Here is a 22,434-nt window from a genome sequence, read left to right on the forward strand (position 1 = left end):
AGCTCCTTTGCGCTTCCGGACACCACAGCTCTCCACTCCCAACTCCACACACACACGCGCACGCGTGCACGCGCTCGCACTGTAGCAGTGGAGTTCCCAGGTGATTGTGTCACATGTGGAAGAGAGGTTATGTTCCCACTTGAAAAATACAGTTACAAGCACGACATAGAAGGTTTCAGAGCTAAGGCAGCAGAGCAAGGACTGCATGGCCAAACCATGGGCTTTGAGGTCAGAGACATTTCTTAACATTAAATATGTTTGTTGAAAATAAATAAAAGCACTAGATTATTTCTCTGCCTTTTCACCTTCAAATAGATAAACATATCCCATGTTTCGGGAGATGTCTACATTCATAATAATTTGGAAATAATACTGTTAGTGGATTGAAAGGTCTTTGGCAATACACGTATCGAGAAACTCTCTTTTTAGGGATTTCCGCTATGGTTTTTGACACCAAGGACAGCTAAACAGGTGCACCACTGCAATAAAAGGAATGGTTCTTGTTTGGGGTAACCAGCCACGCAGTGAAAAAGTAAGATACTCTAAAAGGCTTTGGTAACTTCATATCGTGCCAATATGTTTACACTGTCAGCTCGATGAAAGCAGCTACCTGAGGCAAGTCACGTGCCTCCATGTCATCCAGAGACCTGAGCTTTCCCATGCACAGCAAACCTGGACCATCCATGCTACCCCTGGCCGAGGATCCAAGGGTCCAGGACCCCTTTCTGCCTGAGGGAAAGGGAGCTTGTTGCCCCTGTTGTCTTTTTGGTCAAATCAGTGAGTTTAGTTGTATAACCATGGGTTTTCCATCTTCTTAAATTCTGTATATTTTGAGGTGTTTGTTAGCTCAGTTTATCTCAGGTGGATGGACTTACTTTAAAATTTCCTGAAAGGTACTGGGTGAGGTAAGTCAGGCAGAGAAAGACAAATATGCTATCACTTATATGTGGAATCTAAAAAATAGTACAGATGAATCTATATACAAGACAGAAACAGACTCATAGACAGAGAAAGCAAACTTACGGTTACCAAAGGGGAAAATGGGCGGGGGGATAAATTGGGAGTTTGGGATTATCAGATATATACCACTATATATAAAATAGATAAACAATAAGGATTTACTGCATACACAGGGAACTATATTCAATATCTTGTAATAACCTACAATGGAAAAGAGTATGAAAAATATTTATAACTGAATCACTTTGCTCTACACCTGAAACTAACACAATACTGTAAATCAAATCTAATTAAAAATAAAAGAGTGGATATATATGTATGTGTATAACTGATTCACTTTGCTCTACACCTGAAACTGACACAACATTGTAAGTCAATTATACCCCCATAAAAATTTTTTAAAAATAAATTGATAAATAAATGTCACGCTAGCACTATAGTGGTGATGCATGTGGGCTCTCTCGGTTAGCCTGAGTTCGAATCCTGACTCTACCACTTACCTCTAAGTTACCTAAACTCTTAAAATTTACCTAGGCTCTGAGTCCTGGGACTCTTCATCTGATAAATTGGGTTCATAATGCTTCCTGCCTCCTGGGGAGGGTCATGAGGATTAAACAAAACAACGCACATAAACTGTTCAGCACAGTTCTGGGTAATAGTATGTATTCAATAAACGCTAACTATAATTATGATGCTAACTATAAATATTTTTAGAGTTTTAATAGATTTTAATTATTTTATTACTGTTACTGCTTCAAAAACACATCTTCTTATGTTTCGTAAAGCCCTCCGTTAGTGTTAATGATAAGGACTGTTCAGAGATTTCCTTCCATTCACACTCAGGAGAATTCCTTTCTAATTTTTTTTAATGCCTATTCCTCAAGCCCCTCCGTCTTCCCACCATCCAGACCGTAGACATTTGTCAGAGCCCAGTTGATTATTAATCAGATGGAGTCTAAAGGAAACACTGGGGATTCATTTTAATTGTGGTTTAAAGAGCTTTCCCCACTACACTGCCTTATAGAAATGCCTAGAAGTTAAAAATGAAGTGCATTTGAATAAAATCTCCAGCTTTAGAGCTTTACGTACAGCAGTCTGGTAGTCTGTGAAGAAAAAAGAAGTTGTTCAGTGATCAAGACTTTTCAGAAAAGAATCCGATTTATACCAGACTTTTTTTTTTAGAGTCAGGATATGTAATCTGTCCTTTTTTTCACTGTTCTTATAAATTGGAAGGAACATCAAAGCCAAACAACATTTGGAAGTGCTTTCGCCCTACCTTTTTAGAATGGTATCCCTAAAGAAATGGTCTTTTGTCATGAGAGAGACTTAGCGTTTCTCTTTCAAAGGAAACCATCATTTTTCTAAGTAAACTCTACTGGTCTGATGCTCTTTTCTTTGCTTGAAACGCGTTTCCTCCGCCTGGCCGGGCGGGGTATTTGCAGTGCAGTGATCTTGGTCTCTCTCTTTGTTCTCCCATCTGATGTGCCTTTGATAGCGGATGGTGTCTCGCTCTTCGGGAGCAAATCCAGACAACCTGAAGGACCCCATCAAAATTAGTATTCCACGCTATGTTCTCTGCGGCCAAGGGAAGGATGAGCACTTCGAGTTTGAGGTCAAGGTAAGTGTCCCTTCTTTACTCTTCTGGGGGATGGAGGCTCGAGGCTCTGCAGTGCTATCTTTTCTCTAAATGGAGCTAAAGCTACATATGAACGTGTTGTTTTGTACGATACTGGTCATGCCCTTCTTTAAACCAGTATGTGAAAGTCTAGGCTGGAGCACATGGAGGGAATTTATCCCATAGAAGGTAGTGGTGGCTGGGGAGTCCGGCTGACATGGAAGTTACTGTCACCTACCAGCCCCACAGGTAAGGTCACCAGCCACCCCAAATTGCCCAGGATTTTCCTGCTTTCGGCACTGACAGTTCCACAACCCGGGAACCTGTTTGGTGCCAGGCAAACCAGGACAGTTGGTCACCCTAGCATGGGCTTAGGCTCAGTTTTTTAATCTATAAAAGTGGGAACAATAATATTTATGTCACAGGGATATTAAGTGCATATAAAGTGCTGACTCCAGTGTTTGGTAGATAATAAAGGATACATTATAGCTGTTGCTGTTATTTCTACTGCTATTTTCATTGTTTTTGTTTCTGTTGTTCGTAATTAGGAAGCTTTCCTAATCTGTTTACACATTATTTGATTTATACAGCTTTTCAGGAAGAGATGTGCCTGTTTCCTTACCTCATACTTCCCCAAATACTTCCCCTTCATCTTATTTCTAATTGACTTCCATTGCCTCATAACACTTCATTAAATACTGCTGGCCGCCATCCCCTCCCCGAGGAATTGATGGTTAATCACACTTCTTCATTTTCGAGGGTAGGCGAGGGTGTTGTATGGTGTTCACTACGGTCCCCAGTATCTGTCTGCCGGGGGGGGGGGGGGGGCGCATTCCTAGAGGTGCTTTTGGTCAGATAAACGCCAGAAACTGGATGTTGAGTTCTTCAGACTCGGATTCTACTTTGCTGAATGACCCAAAGTCTTTACCTGCTCTGAGCTTCAGTTCCCTCATTGGTAAGGTGAGGAAATTGGGCCTCACCAGTGGTTTCCAGATTTCTTTTTCGCTGAACAATTTGGTCAGGGAGTCTTGTAGGAGGAAGAACACTGTAGAAGCAGATAAGCGTGGAGCTGCTTGCTGTGGGGGGAGGGAGGGCGGAGGGATCCTAAGCCAGCCCCCCCTCCACCCCGCGCCCCCGCTGCTTCCCCACTTCCTGGCTGCACCTCAGAGGAGCCCCTGGGCTGGGGGGGGGGGATCCCTCCCCTTAGGCACAGGCGCTCCTTTTCAGTCTTCCTGGAGAAGCAATGCAAATAACTTTCCTGATTAATCAAGGTTTTAGATTCTTATTTCTGCCTACTGAGCCCCCCCCCCCGTTTTTTTTTAACAAAACGTGCACATGAATTTATCTCTTTGAGGTTTCTGTTGAGAAGACACGATTCCTGTGTGCTAGTGTTGGTGGTTGAATTTGGCCAGATTCTGCGATTTCTTATTAAAATGTTGCACCATGTCTGTGATCCATTGCTTCTACTCCTGACCTAATGCCTGATTCCTGCCCAGGTTCTTTCGTCAGCCATTTGAAACTGTGTGTGTGGAGAGTTCCATTTATACATATTGAGAGACAGTTTCCTAAGGCGTGTTTGTATTATTTCCGTACTTTTAAATTAGAGGATAAAGACTGGCTTTCACCAGTTCAGAATTTGAATTCTTCAAAACATAGAACTCACAGCACTGGAGGACATGCAGTGATTTTAGTTGGTACATAGATTTATTTTATTTCCATAGATAAATGTATTAATAAAGTATGACTATTAAATCGATTTCATGCATAGAACTTAAGTCATGAATAAAGAAGATACTTAATTTTTTTTAACTGAGTTGATTTAAATAAAAGTTGCAAGCAAATTGTAGACCTGGCCGTACGCAGGTCTGGCTAAAATTGTGAAGGTGCAACCGTAAAGGCAAGTTAGAGAAACCACATATGGGAACTGTCTGGCACCTTTCAGAATCTAGGCTGGCCCTCTCTGAACTGATCGAAACCCTGTCTGAGAGCATGTCATTGCTCTGCTTCCTTCTGTTCTCATCCCAGGTGTTGCCATCATTAGCACCAGGAATCGACTGTCAGCATTTGCCTGGAGAATTCCCGCTTCTCTGAGTAGGAAGGGCCGCCCTGTGCATTTACAGGGAGGAGGGCTGATGGTCTCACATTCCCGTGGCGGGTGGGGCACCCCGTCAACAGAAGCATCAGGGCCCAGTACTAGAAACAGAAACCCTGGGAATATACTGTCCCGCCCTTAACAAAATAGACAAAAGTAGCCAAGCTCCAGCAGAAGCGTAGCTGTCTGAAAAGTGCCGGGGGAGTGTTACTCCTCCAGGTAACCTCACTGTGCCTCACCTGTGAAATGGGGCCGAGGCAAGCCACAGGCTGGGTTGGTTTGAGGACTGTAGGAGCTTTTGTATGTGAAGTGCTTGGGACCGTGCCGGCCACATCCTAAGTGCTGCATAAGGTGTCGGGAATGAGTGAGATTTTACCCTTGGAATCCCCTTAATGACGTTCAATGTGCTACTGTGTCCTTATGAGGATTTGGGGTTTTGTTTTGTCTTCTTCTTCGCTTTTTGGTTGTTTATTTCCTTTTAGTGTTCTGAGTTTATAAATGAACTATGCCAGCCTTTTCCTTCCATCACTTTATTTCATGCACAGGCAATGTTTTCTAGAGCAAGTAGTCACACTTAGGGTCATACTTGGGCTGCTACTGAATTCTCTTGGTGAGCCAATGGCTTTAAGAAGAGGAAGGTAAAAAGTATTATTTTTAGAAAAGTCTGTTCTGTTAGTCTCAGATCTTCTTTGAAGGAAAATATGATGATAAGGTATATAGATATTTTGTGTCTGGTTCATTTAAGGGGCTGAGCTGACTCGGGCACACGCAGGTCCTGTTGGGTGCAAGTCCCCAGTGACTGAGGTGACAGATCCCCAGGAGGACGCTGGCTTGTGGAGGGGTGGCAGCCCCAGAGCGCTGTCTCTCAGCTTTTCCCTCACCCTTCGTGTTCCCTCTGCCTCCTGCCCTTCCCTACCCACCCTGCTTTAGATAGAATTGATTAGTTATTTAGATCATTCCTTCTTCCTGTCCAATTTCATTTTAATCCCCAACCTGGTAGCTCCAGTCCTCCAGTCCCGTCTGTTCATTGCCAGATGAAGCAGTCATGATCCTTGTTAAAGGGATGCTCGAGGTAGGCTGCAGGGAGGGGGTCTGGGGGGAGAGAGGGAGAGAAGAGTGGTTCCCAAAGGCTTGTCTTCTGATCCCCGATGAGTCCTGAGGAGGTTTCCATCACTGGGCTTTAAAATGAGAAAAATGGAGTTTTTAATTCAAACAGACTGTCTTTTATATCTTCTCTATTTGGGGGATTAAAAACAACTTTCTTTTGTGAACTAACTGTGAGAATGGATAAGTGTAAGGTTTTTGGGTTTGGGTCATATTTAATTTTTTAAATCGACTTCATTGAGACATAGTTTACATCCAGTGACATACACACATTTTAAGTACAGTCTGATGAGTTTTGACATACGTGTTTGCCCCTGTAACCAGCACCCCAATCAAGATTTATGAACTTTTCAGTCATCCCAGAAAGTTTCTCCAGCACTGATCTGCTCTCTGTAACTACAGATTACGTGGATCTGTTCTGGCGTGCGGTGGGGATGGGACCAGGTGGCATTTACTGTCCTGGGTCTGGCTGCTTCCACTCCACATGCCTTTTGGAGATTCAACCATGTAGTTAAGTGTAACAGTAACTTGTTTCTTTTTATTGCTAAATAGCATCCACTGTGTGGATACATCATAGTTTGTGGGTTGGTATCTGTTTTGATGTTTGCTTTTGACAATACAGAAAGCTATCATCTCAGTGTCACCTCCCCCTTTATTGACCCTGAAGGACTCATGTGAGAACCCCTGGGTCAGGGTATCTGTTCCTGTTGTTACCCTTGCAGTTATGCCTGCCAGTGTCTCCCAGTAGCACAACCTTCTGGAACTGTGTACGCATTTATGTTGAGAGAGGTGCATCCCGCCAGCTGATGTCAGAGACAGACAGAAGAGCTGAAGGTGTGCAGGCTGGCTCCTGTTGGAGAAGAGCACATTCTGTGCTGAATGTGGTTGAACGTGGCCTGCTGGTCAGCAGAACATACCTGCACAGTCCATGCTTGCACGGAGCTATAGGCGTCACAAGTAATAACTCCACCTGGACCACAACAGTCATCCTCAAACTCCTGCTCCCACTGCTTTTCAGCGAATGATACGTGAAATCAATTACCCTGCGTTATACTTGCCATCCTCAATTAGCTAGGACCAGACTGGGTAGAATTTAATTTTTTTTTAAATTGCATTTCAGCGTGACACAAAATCTGTGCTTATGGCTGACAGAGGCTGTCATACTCTGATGTCATAGAAATAAGCTGATGTCTCCAGCATAGTTTTAAATCTGCTACCTTTTAACTTACATGTTAAAATGATAATATAAAGAAATAATCTAACGCTGGTAATTTTTTTTTTAACATTTTGTTTCCTGAGAGTTTTCATCCCTCTAAAACCGGAAGTAATCTTCACAGGAGATTGTCTTCCTGTCTCCTTTGGCGAGTGTTGACATGTACACCAGTGCCCCCTCCACCCCGTTACCCGGTTTGCTCCCGTCACAGCCACAGTCCCATTTTCTTCTCTTGGTCGTTGTCGTGTTTATTGCCGGTCTTTCCCATAGGTGTCAGCTCCATGGGCCCTCGTCAGCCTGTGCAGCCGTGAGGCCCCAGCCCTTACACGGGCCGGGCTGGGAATGGGCCCCCGTACAGATGACTGTGATGTGACCCACACAAGGCTGGCCACAGGTGTTGTCACGGGGCAGAGCATGTTTGGAGCTTCAGGGGTTATGTGGCTGGGTGTCCTTTGTAATCAGCCCCTCGGGGGCCCCTCGTGCTCCATCTCTGTCGGCAGGTTCATCACTGATTCGCCCTCCCTTCCTCATCTGGGCCCCCGGGCACTCTTCAGCCGCTGCTCCTGGAAGCCCATGTGGTAGTGTCGTCTCCTGTAAGGAGGCTGCTGGCACCTCGTATTGTTCAGGAGAGGACAGGTCCCCACCTTCTGTCACGTGGCTGCAGGAGCTCAGCCTTATGTCCACTCGCAGACCAAAGGGATGCGAGACTCCACGCTCTACTTGGAATACACGATGCCCAAAAACCAAGCAGCCCGTGCTAGCGTTCTCATCGGGCCCTTGCTGAAGGCACCGCAGTGACAGTCTCCTCCTGTCCCCGCGTGCCTGCTCATGTTCTCTAAGTCCTGGTCAGTGGCCTGAGGAGGAGAAGGAGAGGCAGAGGAAACAGGAGAATGAATGACAGCGGAAAAGTCTAACCTCAGGGAACACGCCCAGCGCAGACCTGTAGACCCTGCGGGTAATCCCTGAGCAGCCCGTGCAGTGGTAGGCGTTTTCTTTTTGAGTTTTTATGTCTGTGAGTCCTGCCTCCTAATTTCCATCCATCGCGTCCCAGAGCCCGGGAGAGGTTTAGCCCTGAGCGCTCTCCCATCTGCCGGGTCCTCCCTCGAAAGAAGAGACCCTGAAGGTGAGATGGGATAGTGGTAGAACCTCAGGGCTGCCGAGGTTCAAGTTGGAATCTTGCTTTTACATCTGAAGGACCACGTGCAGGGACCCGGGGACCAGGGCCGACAAACCGTGGAACAGCATTAACTCCCAGCGGCAGGAGCACACTGGTGGTGGATCATGTGCTTTATTTGGCCTGAACAGACTTTAAAACTTTTCGAGTGAGTTGTCAACACTTCAGACTTGGGAAATCTGACGTGGAAATCCAGATTCCCCAAGTTGCGTAAAATGTTTTACACTGACATCTATCAGGCACCTTCTTCGTCCCAGGCACTTTGCCAGACCCTTCCGCAAGTGTAGAAGATGTACCAAAATGGGGATACTATTTACAGTTAATGAACGAGGAAATTATGAGTGACTTGCCCAGGGCCACGCAGCTACTAAGTAGATCCAGGTACCAGATGTCCATGGAATCTAAGTCCTCTGAGCCATCCCGGTTCCCTTGCGTACTCATCTTACTGTACCTTCTAAATATCACTACTTTCTGCACCTTTTGGAAGTTGAGGCCCTAGTGTTGCCCTAGAAAAAGTGGCCATTTCCAAATCCTCACTTGTTTTCAAGTGTTGCTGTTATTTTTGTGTGTGCTTTACCTTTGATCTTGAATTCTGGCCAAGTCACGGGCACTTCATATAAATTGGCGCTATTAACATTTTGACAAACCTGGAGAATTTGATGGTGGATAGACCTGCCAGGAAGCATAAGGAGGGAATGCCCAGAACATGTGCAGTTTGGGAGCTGAAGAAATCACATTTATAGTCAGGGAAATGTCTTTTTATTTGGCAGGACAGAAATAAGAGCCATTTCAGTCTATTAGATAAACTATGCACACACATACATCTTTCAGAAACATTCCCAACTTGATAGCATATAAATGTTCAGAAGGATTTGTGTGTTGGCGTCTGAATCTCTGCTTATTAGTAACTGATGGATGTTCTCCCGCGTGTGCATTAGCAGAGCTGAGACAAATGGAGGCTTGCGTGAGCTGTGGTCCATCTAGATTCAAATACTCAGTTTGTGGACTATTTTCAAACATAAATATCAAGTGGAAGAAATAACCTTAAAAGAATCATATTTTATCCTAAGGTTTTATTTTTTCTTTAAGCACTCTTCCCATCTCTTTGAGAATGTTGTCTTTCACTAAAAAAATAAGAAAAAACAACTTTCACTTCCCCTATTTTAACACAAAACAACTCATCTTTTATATTGCTGTTGCTTGGGCAGTTGTTTATCTTCACAGAGGTAATGCTGCAGACATGAGAAATGGTGAAGAGGAAATGAGATTGAGTCACAAGCACAGAAGAAAAGCAGTCATCACCTTGTGATCTCACCTTGGATTTCCATTTCAAGTTTGTTTTTCCGCTATAAGAATATATTAATATTTCCTTTCCTTCATTTCAGAATTCTGGGAGTTTTACATCTCTTCCTAGAGTAAAATTTGTTTTAAAAGAAATCACAAAATGGTTCGAACTCCCCTTTCTGCAGTTGCTGCCCACAGGTACCCTGGCCTTTCAATATGTGTAATAAAAGGCCTTTTTTAGGAACGTGATCGCGGTGCAGGAGTTACCAGGTACTGAGTACCCCAGCACTCTGCTCGTTGCTTCACGTTTTTTAGTACGGCTATCGATTAGGTATCATGAGCTCATTTTACAGATGAAGAAACTGAGGCTGGAGGAGTTGCATAATTTAGCCACAGTCACACAGCTAAGTAGTGACTGGGCTAAAGTCAGGATCCAGGGCTGTCTTAATCCAGAGCTTTACATGATTGCATTCTCCAACGATGACTGGTAGAGAGTTTGCATTCCGTGCTTTGCCTCTGGGTATCTGAGTAATTTGCAGGAAGGTTGCTTAGGCTGTCATTCTCCCAAGTTCTCACAATTTTAAGGTAGAATAATACCCCAGTTCCTCTCCTGTTTTACCGAGGTGTTAGGGGGAGGAAGAGGTATTCCTTAGTAATGATCTTAGATTTGAGAGGCATCCATCTTACCAGAATATTCGGGTCTTGGTACATTCTTTCAAGTTTACCTTCAAATTACCATATAAAACTAAGTATACTAAAATAAACGGTATTATCCCTATTTTGAAGGTACTGAGATTGAAGCATAAAGAAGCCATTCTCTCTAGTTATTGCAGAAGGCTGAGATTTGGGCCAGCTAGAAAGCCCCGTTTGATTTTGCATCACTTCCTGTTATGCGGAGGGTGCCATAACCAGCAGTCAGCCGCCAGGCTCCTGTCTACGTGGTGCACTGGATTCAGACCAGGTTCAGGAGCCAGAGACTCCAAGGCACCTTGTTGGTGATGCATCTACACAGAGGATGTCTGGGGCATTTCCTAGATAATAAGGCTGAATAATCTTATACCTGCTTGGCTTTGTGAACCCCATAGCCACGCTTCCACATTACCAGCAGGTGGGGACGGATCTAGGGTTGGACCTTAGACTCCCCTCTCCCTGCATCTCCTCCTGCCAGGGTCCATCTTCTTCCCGCAGGTGCCATGGAGACGGGATTTCTGTAGTTGGTGGAGCTCTAGTTCAAGTTCACAGAGCCCAGTACAGTGGAGGGGTTGCAAGCTTGGCTCAGGAGCTCGTGACATGGTTGGAGGACACAGTTCAAATGGCAGCTGTCCCCTCGCCCCCAGTACCCTGGATGGTTGCTGACACAGTGTCTTTTCCTGTGTGTCCACTTGGCCACAGAGCTCAGCACTCCTTTGGGTTCCCCAGAAAGAAAACTTTGCTGTAGTTTCCTAGGGAACCAGAGAAGGAAATACATTGTACATCTCAGAGCAAATAACTGAAAATACCCCCTTAGACAATTATGTTCTCCCCAAAGCACCAGTGTCGTCCCCCCCCCCCCGCCGCTTCCTAGATGTCCCCTGGGAACTCCAGCTGCTGCCCCCCTGCTAAGGGTAGTGGTAGGGTGTCAGCTCCAGCCCCCTTCCTTGGCCTGTATCCCCACGCCTACCTGCGTACGCAGAGGACCATGACATTCAGAAACAAAAAATTCTTCAGTTAATAGGACCCACCCTGTAAAGGCAGTTCAGAGACCACCACTTGTTTCTTGATGTGTTTTTTTTCAGGAGTTTTTTCCACACACCTACCCGCACTCATTCTTACCCCCAAATTGTTTATCACTAAATCAAGACTCCTCTCTTCCAAAGGAATCTGGTAAATGACATTTTCTTTGTTTTACAATTCTTTACCCTCTCCCTGTCTCCTCTAGCGCCTATTGTCCAAAAACTTTAAACATTTACAGGTAAATCAGAAAAGACCTGACATGCAAACCATTCTGCTGCCCACGTTTCAGGCCAGAACGGGAATGAGAAAATAGCAGGGGAGAGTTTACTGAAGAGGCCCTGGGCTCCGCTATCTTTGTTATTCAGTCACTTATTACTTAACAAGTATTTATTTGGTACCTGTAACATTTTTTTAAAGACCATACTAGAAGTATCAAGATATTGAGGAACAGAAGAGATGCATAAGCTGTTCACATACTCTGGGGTCAGTGAAGTGGGGGAGAGAAACACGCAGAAAATAGAACAGTGCGGAGCGAAGGGGGTCATGTTGGGCACCCGGGAAGACTTCAGGTTTTGGGGGGAGTGAGAGGGGGCATTCTAGGCAGCAGGACACCAGGACAGGCCCGCAGGTAGACGGGTACAGATGATGCTTTGGTAACAGGAAGTAGTACCACTTGAGGCCAGCCCTGGGGAGGAGCTCCTTTCTGGTAGAAGCAGAGGATGGCGACGAAGTGAAGCTGAAGCGGTCTTGAAGGGAGGGGGGAAGAGTGCGGTAGCAGCATCGTTCTGGGATGGGCTGAGAGGCTGCTCCGGAGTTGGGTGTGGGCGACCTTAACATCTCAGTAAAACAGCGTTGTCCGTGAGGATTGAAAATCTAGAGCGTTCGGAAATACTCGTCACAGAAAATGTAATTTAGAAGGATTTCCATGTAGGAGTGACCCTACAGAGTTAAAATAGCGTACATTTAGTGTCAGTGCGTCCTGCCTTCCTGGGGAGGGGTAATGAGGGCGGTCTGCAGCAGTTCCGGGTAGCTCACAGGACAGAAGGGGGTTATTCCGACGGGGTTCCACCAGAAGGTCTAGGGAGCTAGGGAGTTTGAGGCAGGAAGAGTGACCTGGAATCCAGCCAGAGCCCTCGGTGAGTGATCAGAAGAAAAGAGGGGCTGGGAGACGGAGAGAGGTTAGAGCATCACGCTGGAGACAGACATCGGTTGCGGCACACTTGGTGTGGGCATCCCCTTCAGAAATCTGAGAGCACTGGGCCGTCTGTCCTCAGAAAGACTGGGCCGTCCTAGAGGTGGACCAGAGCGAGGGGTACTGGGTGGTGAGCTGTGATTAATGGGGTGCTGGCCTCTCCTCCCACCTCCTGGGTAGCTCTATTTGCAACACGTGTCTGAAGAGATATTAATGAAATCTAATGTATTAATGCTTGCTGTTTATACAGATTGAAATATTTGTTATATATTCATATTTCCTCCAGCATGTTCATAGTTATGTTACTGCACAAGACTATTTTGCAGAAATCTGGCAAAACTTGTTTTAGTATATATTAGGGTGGTATTAGACCATTTCCTTCAAGCTATTACTAAATACAGGGAATCTCATTTGTATATACTTGGTGTAGCTCTTCCAAATGTTGTTTAAAAATAAATGTTGTCGAGGAGACCTCTACGAGTAACTGCTCACTTACCTGGGGCCAGTTAGAGTATTTTTCTTTGGGTGAGAAACTGTTGATTCTCTCCTTCTTACACAGATAGATATACACAAGCAAATACATACTGATGACAGGTCTTAAAATCGACAGTCCTTAAACCGGCAAAATATGTATATAACATAAATTTGTGGAAAGCACTCCATTGAGAATTGTTCATAGTGAATGCAGTTCATCTTGTGGACACGTTTATGGTGTTTTAAGTTGCACTTGATCATTTTATGGTCCAGAAGAGATGGATTTGTATCAGCAGACTCGTTCAGTGAGCGAGAAGTAATGAATTTGGTCCTCAAAGCTGCAGAGCAATGATGCCCTGCGGTTTCAGCGTGGAAGAGAACAGTTGAGCGTTTTGACCTGATGTGTTGGGTGTACTGACCTTCTGTGCCTCCTCTCTGCATCAGCACCTCATCCTATGCCCAGTTTTAATTTGGGGCAAAATAGGACTTTAGTGTCTATTTCCACTTCCTGTGTAGTTTTCCCAAACGTCACGTGCGCTGTCTCCCCAGCTGTCAAAGTGCGGTTGTCTCTGTTACAGAGAAGGGATCTGACTGTTTTCCTGTGGGGAGGTGGCCACGTGGTTGCCTTGGGCACCATTTCTGTGGTGCTCGTGCTGGTCTTCACTCATCGTCGTTGTGCTCAGCTTGTTTACGTGTTGATAGGCAAGGGGAGACTTAAAGTGTTTTATATAAAAAGCGGGAACCTGAGCCTTTGTGATCCTTGTATTTAACCTGGATTCAGGTGAAAACTTCATGGGTAAAGAATTTGGAAATCTCTCTGTGCCTCACAATAAACTTGGGTTACAAATATATCGAGAATGCACCCTGTTCTCAGTGCAGAGAAAGCAAAAAAAAAGATGCCATTATGTGACTAATGAAAGTAATCTTTGATTCAGATGAACCTGAAAAGATATCACCAGAACAGAGTTAGTGCAGCCAAGATCGTGGAGCCTTACCTTCTCTGAAAAGCAAACTAACCTTAAGTACATCTCTCGGAAAACTACCAGCACCTGATATGGTGCCGACACATACTAGTAGCTCAATAAACGTTTATTCCTTCAATGAGAGGCCTCCCACCACCACCCCAGCTACTGCCAAAGGCCCACTCCCTTAGAAGGCTTACAATCTTGTAGGTTAGAGAGATGTTTATATAATTAATATCGGTTATATAAACTAACTAGTACAAATTTAATTCTATAATTAATGTCCCGTGATGTGTGCTCTGAGCAGAGTGTGAGCTGCATGCCGGGAAGTCACGGAGGAGGGAATGATTCTTCCAGGGAGAAAGGAGTGGAAGCAGGGGTGCTGCCAAGGGAGGGACTGTGGTTGGACACGTGCCCTGGAGGCTGAGCAGGAGGCCACGGGATGGGTGGATACTGAGGAGGCCATTCAGAAGACCCTTCCAGAGACCGAGAAACGTGCCCCATTCCTGTGTTGACCAGTTGTCTGAAGTGTGAGATTTTTAATCCACTGGGAGCAGGGGTTAGAAAAGGTAGTGTTGGGTTAGCCAGGAATAGGTCCTGAATGCCACGCTAAGGGCTTTGACCTTGACAGGGGAGTGCATGGAGGCGAGTAGAAAGCAGGAAGCTTGTGAAAGGGTAAAGGATTTGGAGATTTCTCTCTGCCTCGCTCTAAGCTTGTGTTGCAGTTATACTGAGAATGCACCCTGTTCTCCACAAGCCAGCACATCTGATTTGGGGGCAGCAACACGCAGAGCTTTACAGCAAGGCTGCTCAAACTTCACCCTGCGTCGGAAGCCCCTGAAGATTTTGTTAAAACACAGATTTCTGGGCTCCACTCCAGAGTTCCAGATGAAGTGTGGGTGAGACCTCAGAACTTGCATTTCTAACAAGTTCCCAAGTGAAACTGTTGCTGCTGGTCAGGCGTCCCACTTTGAGAACCGCTGGTTTAGGTTATGGAGAAATTGAAGGCAGAAGCTGCTGAGATCTGTATGTGGGTTTATTAATGTGAGTTTATTAAAATATCAAGACACGAGGCAACAACATGAACCATTGCCCTAAATGTACCCATAATGATCTTCTTTGTTCAGTATTTTGGGGAAATTATATACAGTGTTAATGGTTCCAGAGAGTCCCCACCCTCTTCATTAATGTGGGACTCTTGGAGACACCAGTGTAACGTGGTGAAGACGGAGATCCCTCTGATCCCCTTACAGACCTCGTTGAGCCCAATTCACAGGAACACACAGCTTTGGATAGCTCTCTCCCCGTCAGGCCATCTTCCTCTGTCTCCTTCCAGCTCCACCCCCGCTGTCCCCCTGCATCCTGCATCCCGTTGTGAGCACTGGGGGCTGATATTGAGAAGCAGAAGCAAGTGCACTGGATGCTTTTGGGGGCTCTCTCAGGGACTTTATCTTCCTCTTGCTGGCTTATCATTTTGTGCCCAAATGCCCTGATTCTGCTTCCCCGGGAAATCACTCAGCCGCGCCTGTCCTCCGGAGACTTGGTATGTGCAAGTTGTCAGGGAAGTTGCCATGCCTTATAAAGGCATTATTCTGGGGCCACCGTGGGAAAGGGGAGTGAAACCCAAATTATGAAGTAAGTGTGAAGTAGCTGTTGAATTAATTAGAGATTTCAAAATATGGTCTGACATTAATGAGCTGTGAAAGCAACAAAGAAGAAGAAGCAGGACTTTCCTGGTGGTCCAGCGGTTAAGACTCTGTGCTTCCAATACAGGGGGTGTGGGTTCGATGCCTAGTCAGGGAACTAAGATCCCATGTGCCATGTGGTGTGGCCAAAAAAAGAAAAAAAAGAGGAAGACGCTGCCGGCCAAAGCCTCGCGAGCTGGTGTCCAGTTATCCACATCCATATCCTGATTTTGCTGGAGGCTATCTCATCTACCAGAGAGATGAACAATGGCCTCGCTGGTCCACTGTTGCCAAGCCTGAGTACCCGTAAGACAAGCCCATCTGGGGGCTCCATCCTCCAGCTCTTCCTCAGGATGCCCGTGGTGTGTCAAGTACTCTTCTAAGGTGTAGTGAAAACCAGCTAAAAATCCTAATCCTCCTGGAGCTTATTCTGGTAGGGAAGAGAGACGGAAACAAGACATACACGTAAATATATACAGATTACGTTGTTTTATGGCGCTTCTCAAATATTGCATAGTTTTACAAATTGAAGGTTTGTAATGCAACCCTGCATTGTCAAGATGATGGTTAGCATTTTTTAGCGTTAGAGTGTTTTTTCACTTAAGATATGTACATTGTTTTCTTAGACATGCTATTGCACACTTAATAGACTACAGTAAAGTGCAAACATAACTTTTATAGATACTGGGAAACCAGAAAGTTCGTGTGACTCACTTCATTGCAATCCGCTGTACTGTGGTGGTCTGGAACCCAACCCACGATATCTCGGAGGTGTGACTGTACCATGTTAGGTAGTAAGAAGTGCTTAGTAGAAAGATAAGAAAAGAGAAATAAGTAGTGTGGAGATGGGGAGTAAGGGGGTGCAATTTGAGATGGTATATCCAGAGAAGGCATCACTGAGAAACTGGCTTTTGAGCAAAGACTTGAAGGAAGTGAGGGAGCTAGTCACGTGGAAAGAGGATTCCAGAAAGAGGAAAGGTCACGGACAAAGTTCCTGAGGCCACACTTAGTGTGTAGTACGTTTGATGGGTTCTAGATAAGCGAGGAAGGCAGAGTGAGCAAGGGAAAACGTGGTGGGAGATGAGGCCAGGGAGGGGACAAATTGTAGAGATCCTTGTAGATCAGCGCAAGAACTTGAACTTGTACCCTGAGCGAGATGGGACGCCTTGGGAGATGTCCCATTCAGCAAAGAAATGGCCTCATCTGACAGTTTTTAACAAGATCACTTTGGCTGCTGTGTTGAGAAAGGAATGAGGGGAATGTTGAGGGGAGGGAGACAGAAGCAGAAGCAAGGGGACCAGGTAGGAGGCTGTTAAATGTAGTCCAGGCAAGAGGTGACGGTGGCTTAGACCAAGATGCTAATGGTGGTGATGGTGCAAAGTGTCAGATTCTCATTATTTTTGGAGTGTGGTGGAAAGGATTTGCTGACTGATTGGATGTGAGGCGTGAGAGAAGGAGGAACATCAAAGATGATGCCACAGTTTCTGGATTGAAGAAATAGAAGAATGGCATTGTCATTACTGAGATGGGGGAGCAAGTCTGGATGAGATTAATTTTAGTAAATTTAGCCATGTTAAGTTTGAGATGCAGTTAGACACCCAGGTAGGCAGACATATCAAGTAGGCAGCAGGATGTACGAGTCTGGGTTCCAGGGAGAGAGATGAGCATCCCGGGAATCATTGGTATAAGTTTAAGCTATGAGATGGGATGAGATCACCAAGGGAGTGAGCTCAGGTAGAAAATAAAACACATTCAAGGACTAAGCCCTGGGACACTTTGATGTTTAGAGGTCAGGGAGATGAAGAGAAATCCCAGCAAAGAAAACTAAGGTAAGAGAGGCAGCAGCCTGGAAGCCAGATGAAAAAGATGTTTCAAGGAGGAGCTGTCGGCTCCATCAAATCCTGCCATAGGTCAAGTCAGATCAGGGCCAAGAATGAACCAGTGGTTTAGCATGAAGTAACCTGTGGCAGTCGTTGATGACCTTGGTAAGAGTAGATGAGAGTAGTTTGAGTGGAATGTGAGTAACTGAGGCTGGATTGAAGGGAACCTGGGAAGAAGGAAATTGATGACATCAAGAATAAACTCTTGCGGGGCTTCCCTGGTGGCGCAGTGGTTGAGAGTCCGCCTGCCGATGCAGGGGACGCGGGTTCGTGCCCCGCTCCGGGAAGATCCCACATGCCGCTTAGCGGCTGGGCCCGTGAGCCATGGCCGCTGAGCCTGCGCGTCCGGAGCCTGTGCTCTGCAACGGGAGAGGCCACAACAAGTGAGAGGCCCGCGTACCGCAAAAAAAGAAAGAAAGAAAAAAAAAAGAATAAACTCTTGCGAGGAGTTTGTTATAATAGGAAGGACAGAAATGGAGTGGCAGTTGGAAGGGAAAGGGAGGCCAAGGTGGGAGTTTAAGGTGAGAGAAATCCTAGCTAGTTTAGATGCTGCTGGAATAATCTAGTAGAGACTGGGGATGTGTTGGTGCAGGAGAGAGAAGAGAAAATTGCTGATTGCAGTTTCCTTCAGAAGGCAGGAGGGCGTGGAGTCCAGAATCCAGCATTTAGGAAGAGGGGTTGGCCTTAACCAGGAGCAGTGGTGTACATCCCACGCCCGGTAGCAGGAGGGAAGAGGAGATACAAGGCCGATGGAGGCCACGGTGGGCTGAGGGTGGTTGTGGGAGTGTTCTATTGATTGCTTCCACTTTCTCAGTGAAATAGGAACCCAGGTTATCATCTGAGAGTGAGGAGAAAGATGGAATAAACTGTTTAGAAAACTCTTATCTAAGAGAACAGGAGAATGGATGGAATGGGGAAATGTGGTATGACTGTTTGGAGACCTCCAGGCTGACCTCAAAGTGGTGACTGTGACTTTAAAATAGGACTAGGCAGCCATTTGGTGGCATGTTTTCCTTCATCCCCATCCTGCAGGTACAGGGCGGGAGTAAGCAGACAGCTGGATTTAACCAAGATCGTGGTTTAGCTTAGTCAAGGGAGTTTCAAGAGCAGAACAAAGAGATTTGAGGTTGAATGCAAGGGAAAGATTGTAGTGATTGCCCATGGTTTCCAAGTTGGGTGAGGGAGGAACCAGGGCAAAGGTCAAGGAACAGGAGGTCGGGGTGTTGGAGGGATCGTCTGTTGGTTGATGAAATTTCCGAGATTCATGGCAGGAGTTCCACAGCGTTGGAGCAGATGACAGTGAGCAAAACCTAAGACGTTCAAGGAGTCGGGGATATGACTAAGGCGAATTGCCTGCGAGGAGGATGGGTACAGGTAGGATCCGAAGGTGTGGGCTTCACGTAGGTGCGGTTTTAGGAAGGGCAGAGGTGCAGTGGTGTGAAAGTTGGATGGAAGTAAAAAAGCGTCTACCAACCTCCCAGCACAAGAGGATGAAGAGTGTGGGGAGAACACAGTCCCTACTTGAGATGGCTACAGGGGAAGGGGTCCCTCGGGGAGGGCCAGCTCTCAGAGTGAAGATGAACGGGAAATTCCCAGAAGAGGCTGAGGATGGGGGGGATTTTGCACTTGACTGACTGTGGGTTCAAGAGGAACAGTGGAAGCAGTCAGAGATCCAGGGAGCACTAGAGTCTGAGGGAGGAGGGAGACCTAGGCTTCTTCTGTGACTTTCTCTGGATTCCAGAGTCCCAGGACAGGATGGTTTCCCTGCGAGCATCCTGCATCTTACTACTCCCGGGTCACGGGTATGGTTCTATTAATTCCTGGGCTTTCTTGGCAAGCAGGCAGCATCACGCCCGCTCGTGTCCAGCTCTCTCCTTGACACCTGGTTTGCGTCCAGCCAAGGTGGCATGTTGCTGTGCTCTTGCCCTAAGGAAGCCCTCACCCCCTTGCTAATTGTGCTCAATGGGGTCTGTTGAGGAGGAGAGAGCTGGGGAGAAAACCCCCAGCTGAGCTGCCAGGAGCAGTGTTTCCCAAGCTTTGGCGACATTGGTACTATTTTTACTAAATGATTTTTTGTAAACATACGTACTTTTTTTTCCTTACAGAAATATCTTTTTAAAAGAAACTCACAAGAAGAAACCTGCCACAATTAAAACACTATTGTAAATGATGAACATAGAGCCAGAACAATGAAAGTTTTAATATTATACATCCTTGGATAACCCCAAATCATCTAATTTGCCACGCGGGGAAGTGAGTGAACCTGCGGATGGCTGAGACTCAGGACTCCCTCTTCCTCCCGAGGCTCCCTGCCTGGGTGTCCTCCCCCTACTGATCTCTGTGGTTTACTGATCCCTGACTTTCCTGCTCACCCCTGGGGTGTACATGCAGGAGAACCAAAAGCTGAATCACCAGCCTGAGAAGGGCGTTTCTCTGATGTGCGGGGTAAGGTTTCCAGTACAGGGGCGCGGCCGCTGCAGAGGCCCAGCGTGGGAAGGAGTGTGCGCTTCCAGGGAGTGAGACACCTGCGGGAGGAGAGGCTGGAGGAGAGGCTGCTGCACGCAGTCGGGTACAAATATAAAATCTGGGTCTTCTTCTAGGAGCAGCGTGAAGCTTCTAGGGGACTTAAGGGGGGATGTAGAACGATCAGATTTAAGTTTTTAAAAAGCTCCCCTGTCAATTGTGCAGAGAAGGGATTGGAGGGGCAACTGGATGGAGACACTGGGAGAGGTCTGGCCGAGGCCGCGTGAGACCTGGTGGCCCAGAGTGAGATGGCAGTGGCAGTGAAGGATGGAAGGGTAGAGCGCTAAGGAAGGCCTAGGAGGTGAGAGGTGCAGGAGCTGGTGCTTGTCTGACTGTGGCATATTGGGGGGACCTGGGGACCAGCGTCTGTCTGGTGTGGCTTGGTGGATGGTGGTGACATGCACTGAGATGAAGTAGAGTTGAGATTGGAGAGAACGGGTGGATTTGTTTCACACAGGCTGACCTTGAAGTTGGTGTGTGGCATCTAAAGAAAGACATCTCCCAGTTAGGGACGTGGGTCTGGAGCTTGGAGGAAGAAGAGTGGGAATGAGATGGGAACTTGATCAGGAGCCTGTGCCTCAGGTGTGACCGTGGAGGCTGGTGGTGTCTCCCAGCCTCTCCTGGTCACCGTGACCTTGGTATGTGACTGATGGGCACCAGTGTCCACCTGCCATCCAATAGGAACAGTAAGTTCCACTACTGGTTAGAGGCTGGACTGATAATTCTTCCTCCGAAACAAAGCAAAATACAGTGTGGGTTTTGATACTAATCATCACTGAGATGCAGACAGATTTTTTTGTTTTTCCTTTGTCCTCCTCCTTCTCCTTTGTCCTCCCTCTTCCTTCTCCTCATCCTTCTTTTTCTTCTCTGCTGCTGCTTCTCTCTTGTCCGTTGCGGTGGCATCTGGAAACCAACACTGACATTTTATATAAAAGTGTAAACATTTCATGTAGGCACATCACTGTAACAAAGGTCACGCTGTGGGATGTCCTTTCTGCACCCCACGTGGAGAGTGGAGGGACACTTCTGATAAGCCATGAAACTCTGTGTCCTTCACTTTACAGAGTCACATGCTGCTCGTAATCGTATTTGGGAAGCAGAGATGCAATGCTTAAGCAGAGTACAGTTATTATTTGTAAGTCTTATTTGTGCCGCTAGATTAATATTTTCCCTTCTGGAGAAATTTACATGCTAATCACTTTTCGTTAATTTTTAAGTCATTTGAAACAAATTTAAACAAACAAATTTTTGAATTATTTTAAACAAATTAAACAATTTGTTTAATTTGAAGCAAATTATTTTTTTAAGATGCATTTTTTAATTGTTTTAATTAACAATTAAAAAAAAATTTTTAAGAACAATTATATGATTGTTTTATTGGGGTTTCTTTGAATTTTTGAATTCTGTTTTATTCTTTTATACAGCAGGTTCTTATTAGTCATCAGTTTTATACACATCAGTATACATTAAACAAATTATTTTAAACAAATAAGAGGAAACCAATTTTTCCTCCAACTAATGCTGATTTATTTTGCTTTTCCTGGTTAATAGATCACTGTCCTGGATGAGACGTGGACCGTATTCAGGCGTTACAGTCGTTTCCGAGAAATGCATAAAACATTGAAGTTGAAGTATGCAGAGGTGAGTTACGAAATAATTATCTCCAATTAAGAACATTTGTTTTATAAAGTAAATGAGTTGATTGCATTATCAATCCCCCCCTTCTCTTTAGGTATTAGCTTGTAAGTGTCACCAAGTTTTATTTCAATTACTCGTCTTTCAAAGATAGGTTTTTAATTTTTGTCCTCTGTTCCATTTGTATTCTACACAATTCAGACATTTTTTGAACACAAAATTTTGAGTGATAGTAAAGCAACAGTAAATGAATTCTATCTTTTTCATAAATTTTACAGTGTATTTTAAGTAAATATTTTAATTAATTTACAACTTCTTAGCCATGAGTGAGACCTATTAAAATAAAATAGTAATAAATTTTTCAGTATAGATTTGCCCTTTTTTCTCTTAAAAAAGATTGCATTAATGCCTAGACTTCCACATAATGAGGAGTAAAGTCATAAAAGTTAATTTGCCCTCACACATGGAGGGGAGGTAGACAGTAAATACAGAATTATCTAGAAGCAAGGAGGCATTTCATCTGATAAGATAACCAGAGTGTATTGATACATTAGTAATCTTATTTTTAATTTTTGGACGAAGACTGGTTTTTAAAATACTTTTAAGCAAAGAAAGGTATTCCTAAAATTAATGTGTATCTTCCAAGTGAATGTATTCTTTATTATTTTTTTGTTTGTTTATTTTTGCTTCAACTAAAGGAAACCTTGTATAGGCACAGCTCTTTGGGCATTTTGATTTGAACTGACTACAAATCAGTCAATAGTCATTGTCTGTTTAGCCTGCTTTCCCTAAGTATGGCTTTTCAGTGCATTTTTATAGTGTCTTATGATATTCTAAAAATTAATTTAGTCAGACATGTGTCCCTGACTTGTTTCATGTTAATTACATAATGTTTCCTTAACATCTCCATGGCTTCTAAGCTCCCTTG

The 22,434-nt window shown here is 45.2% G+C and overlaps 1 protein-coding gene across 2 annotated transcripts in view; it reads left to right on the forward strand.

Moving 5' to 3' along the window:
- KIF16B (kinesin family member 16B) overlaps positions 1 to 22,434 on the forward strand; it is a 256,485-nt gene that overhangs the window by 169,158 nt on the left and 64,893 nt on the right. For both annotated transcript variants that reach the window (XM_065892000.1, XM_065892001.1), the window contains 2 exons: positions 2,456 to 2,578; positions 21,423 to 21,512. In XM_065892000.1, coding sequence (XP_065748072.1) covers positions 2,456 to 2,578; positions 21,423 to 21,512 — 213 coding nt within the window. The remainder of the gene's footprint in view (positions 1 to 2,455; positions 2,579 to 21,422; positions 21,513 to 22,434) is intronic.

The sequence above is a fragment of the Phocoena phocoena genome, chromosome 15 (genome assembly GCF_963924675.1).
Source record: "Phocoena phocoena chromosome 15, mPhoPho1.1, whole genome shotgun sequence".
Classification (NCBI taxonomy): Eukaryota; Metazoa; Chordata; class Mammalia; order Artiodactyla; family Phocoenidae; genus Phocoena; species Phocoena phocoena.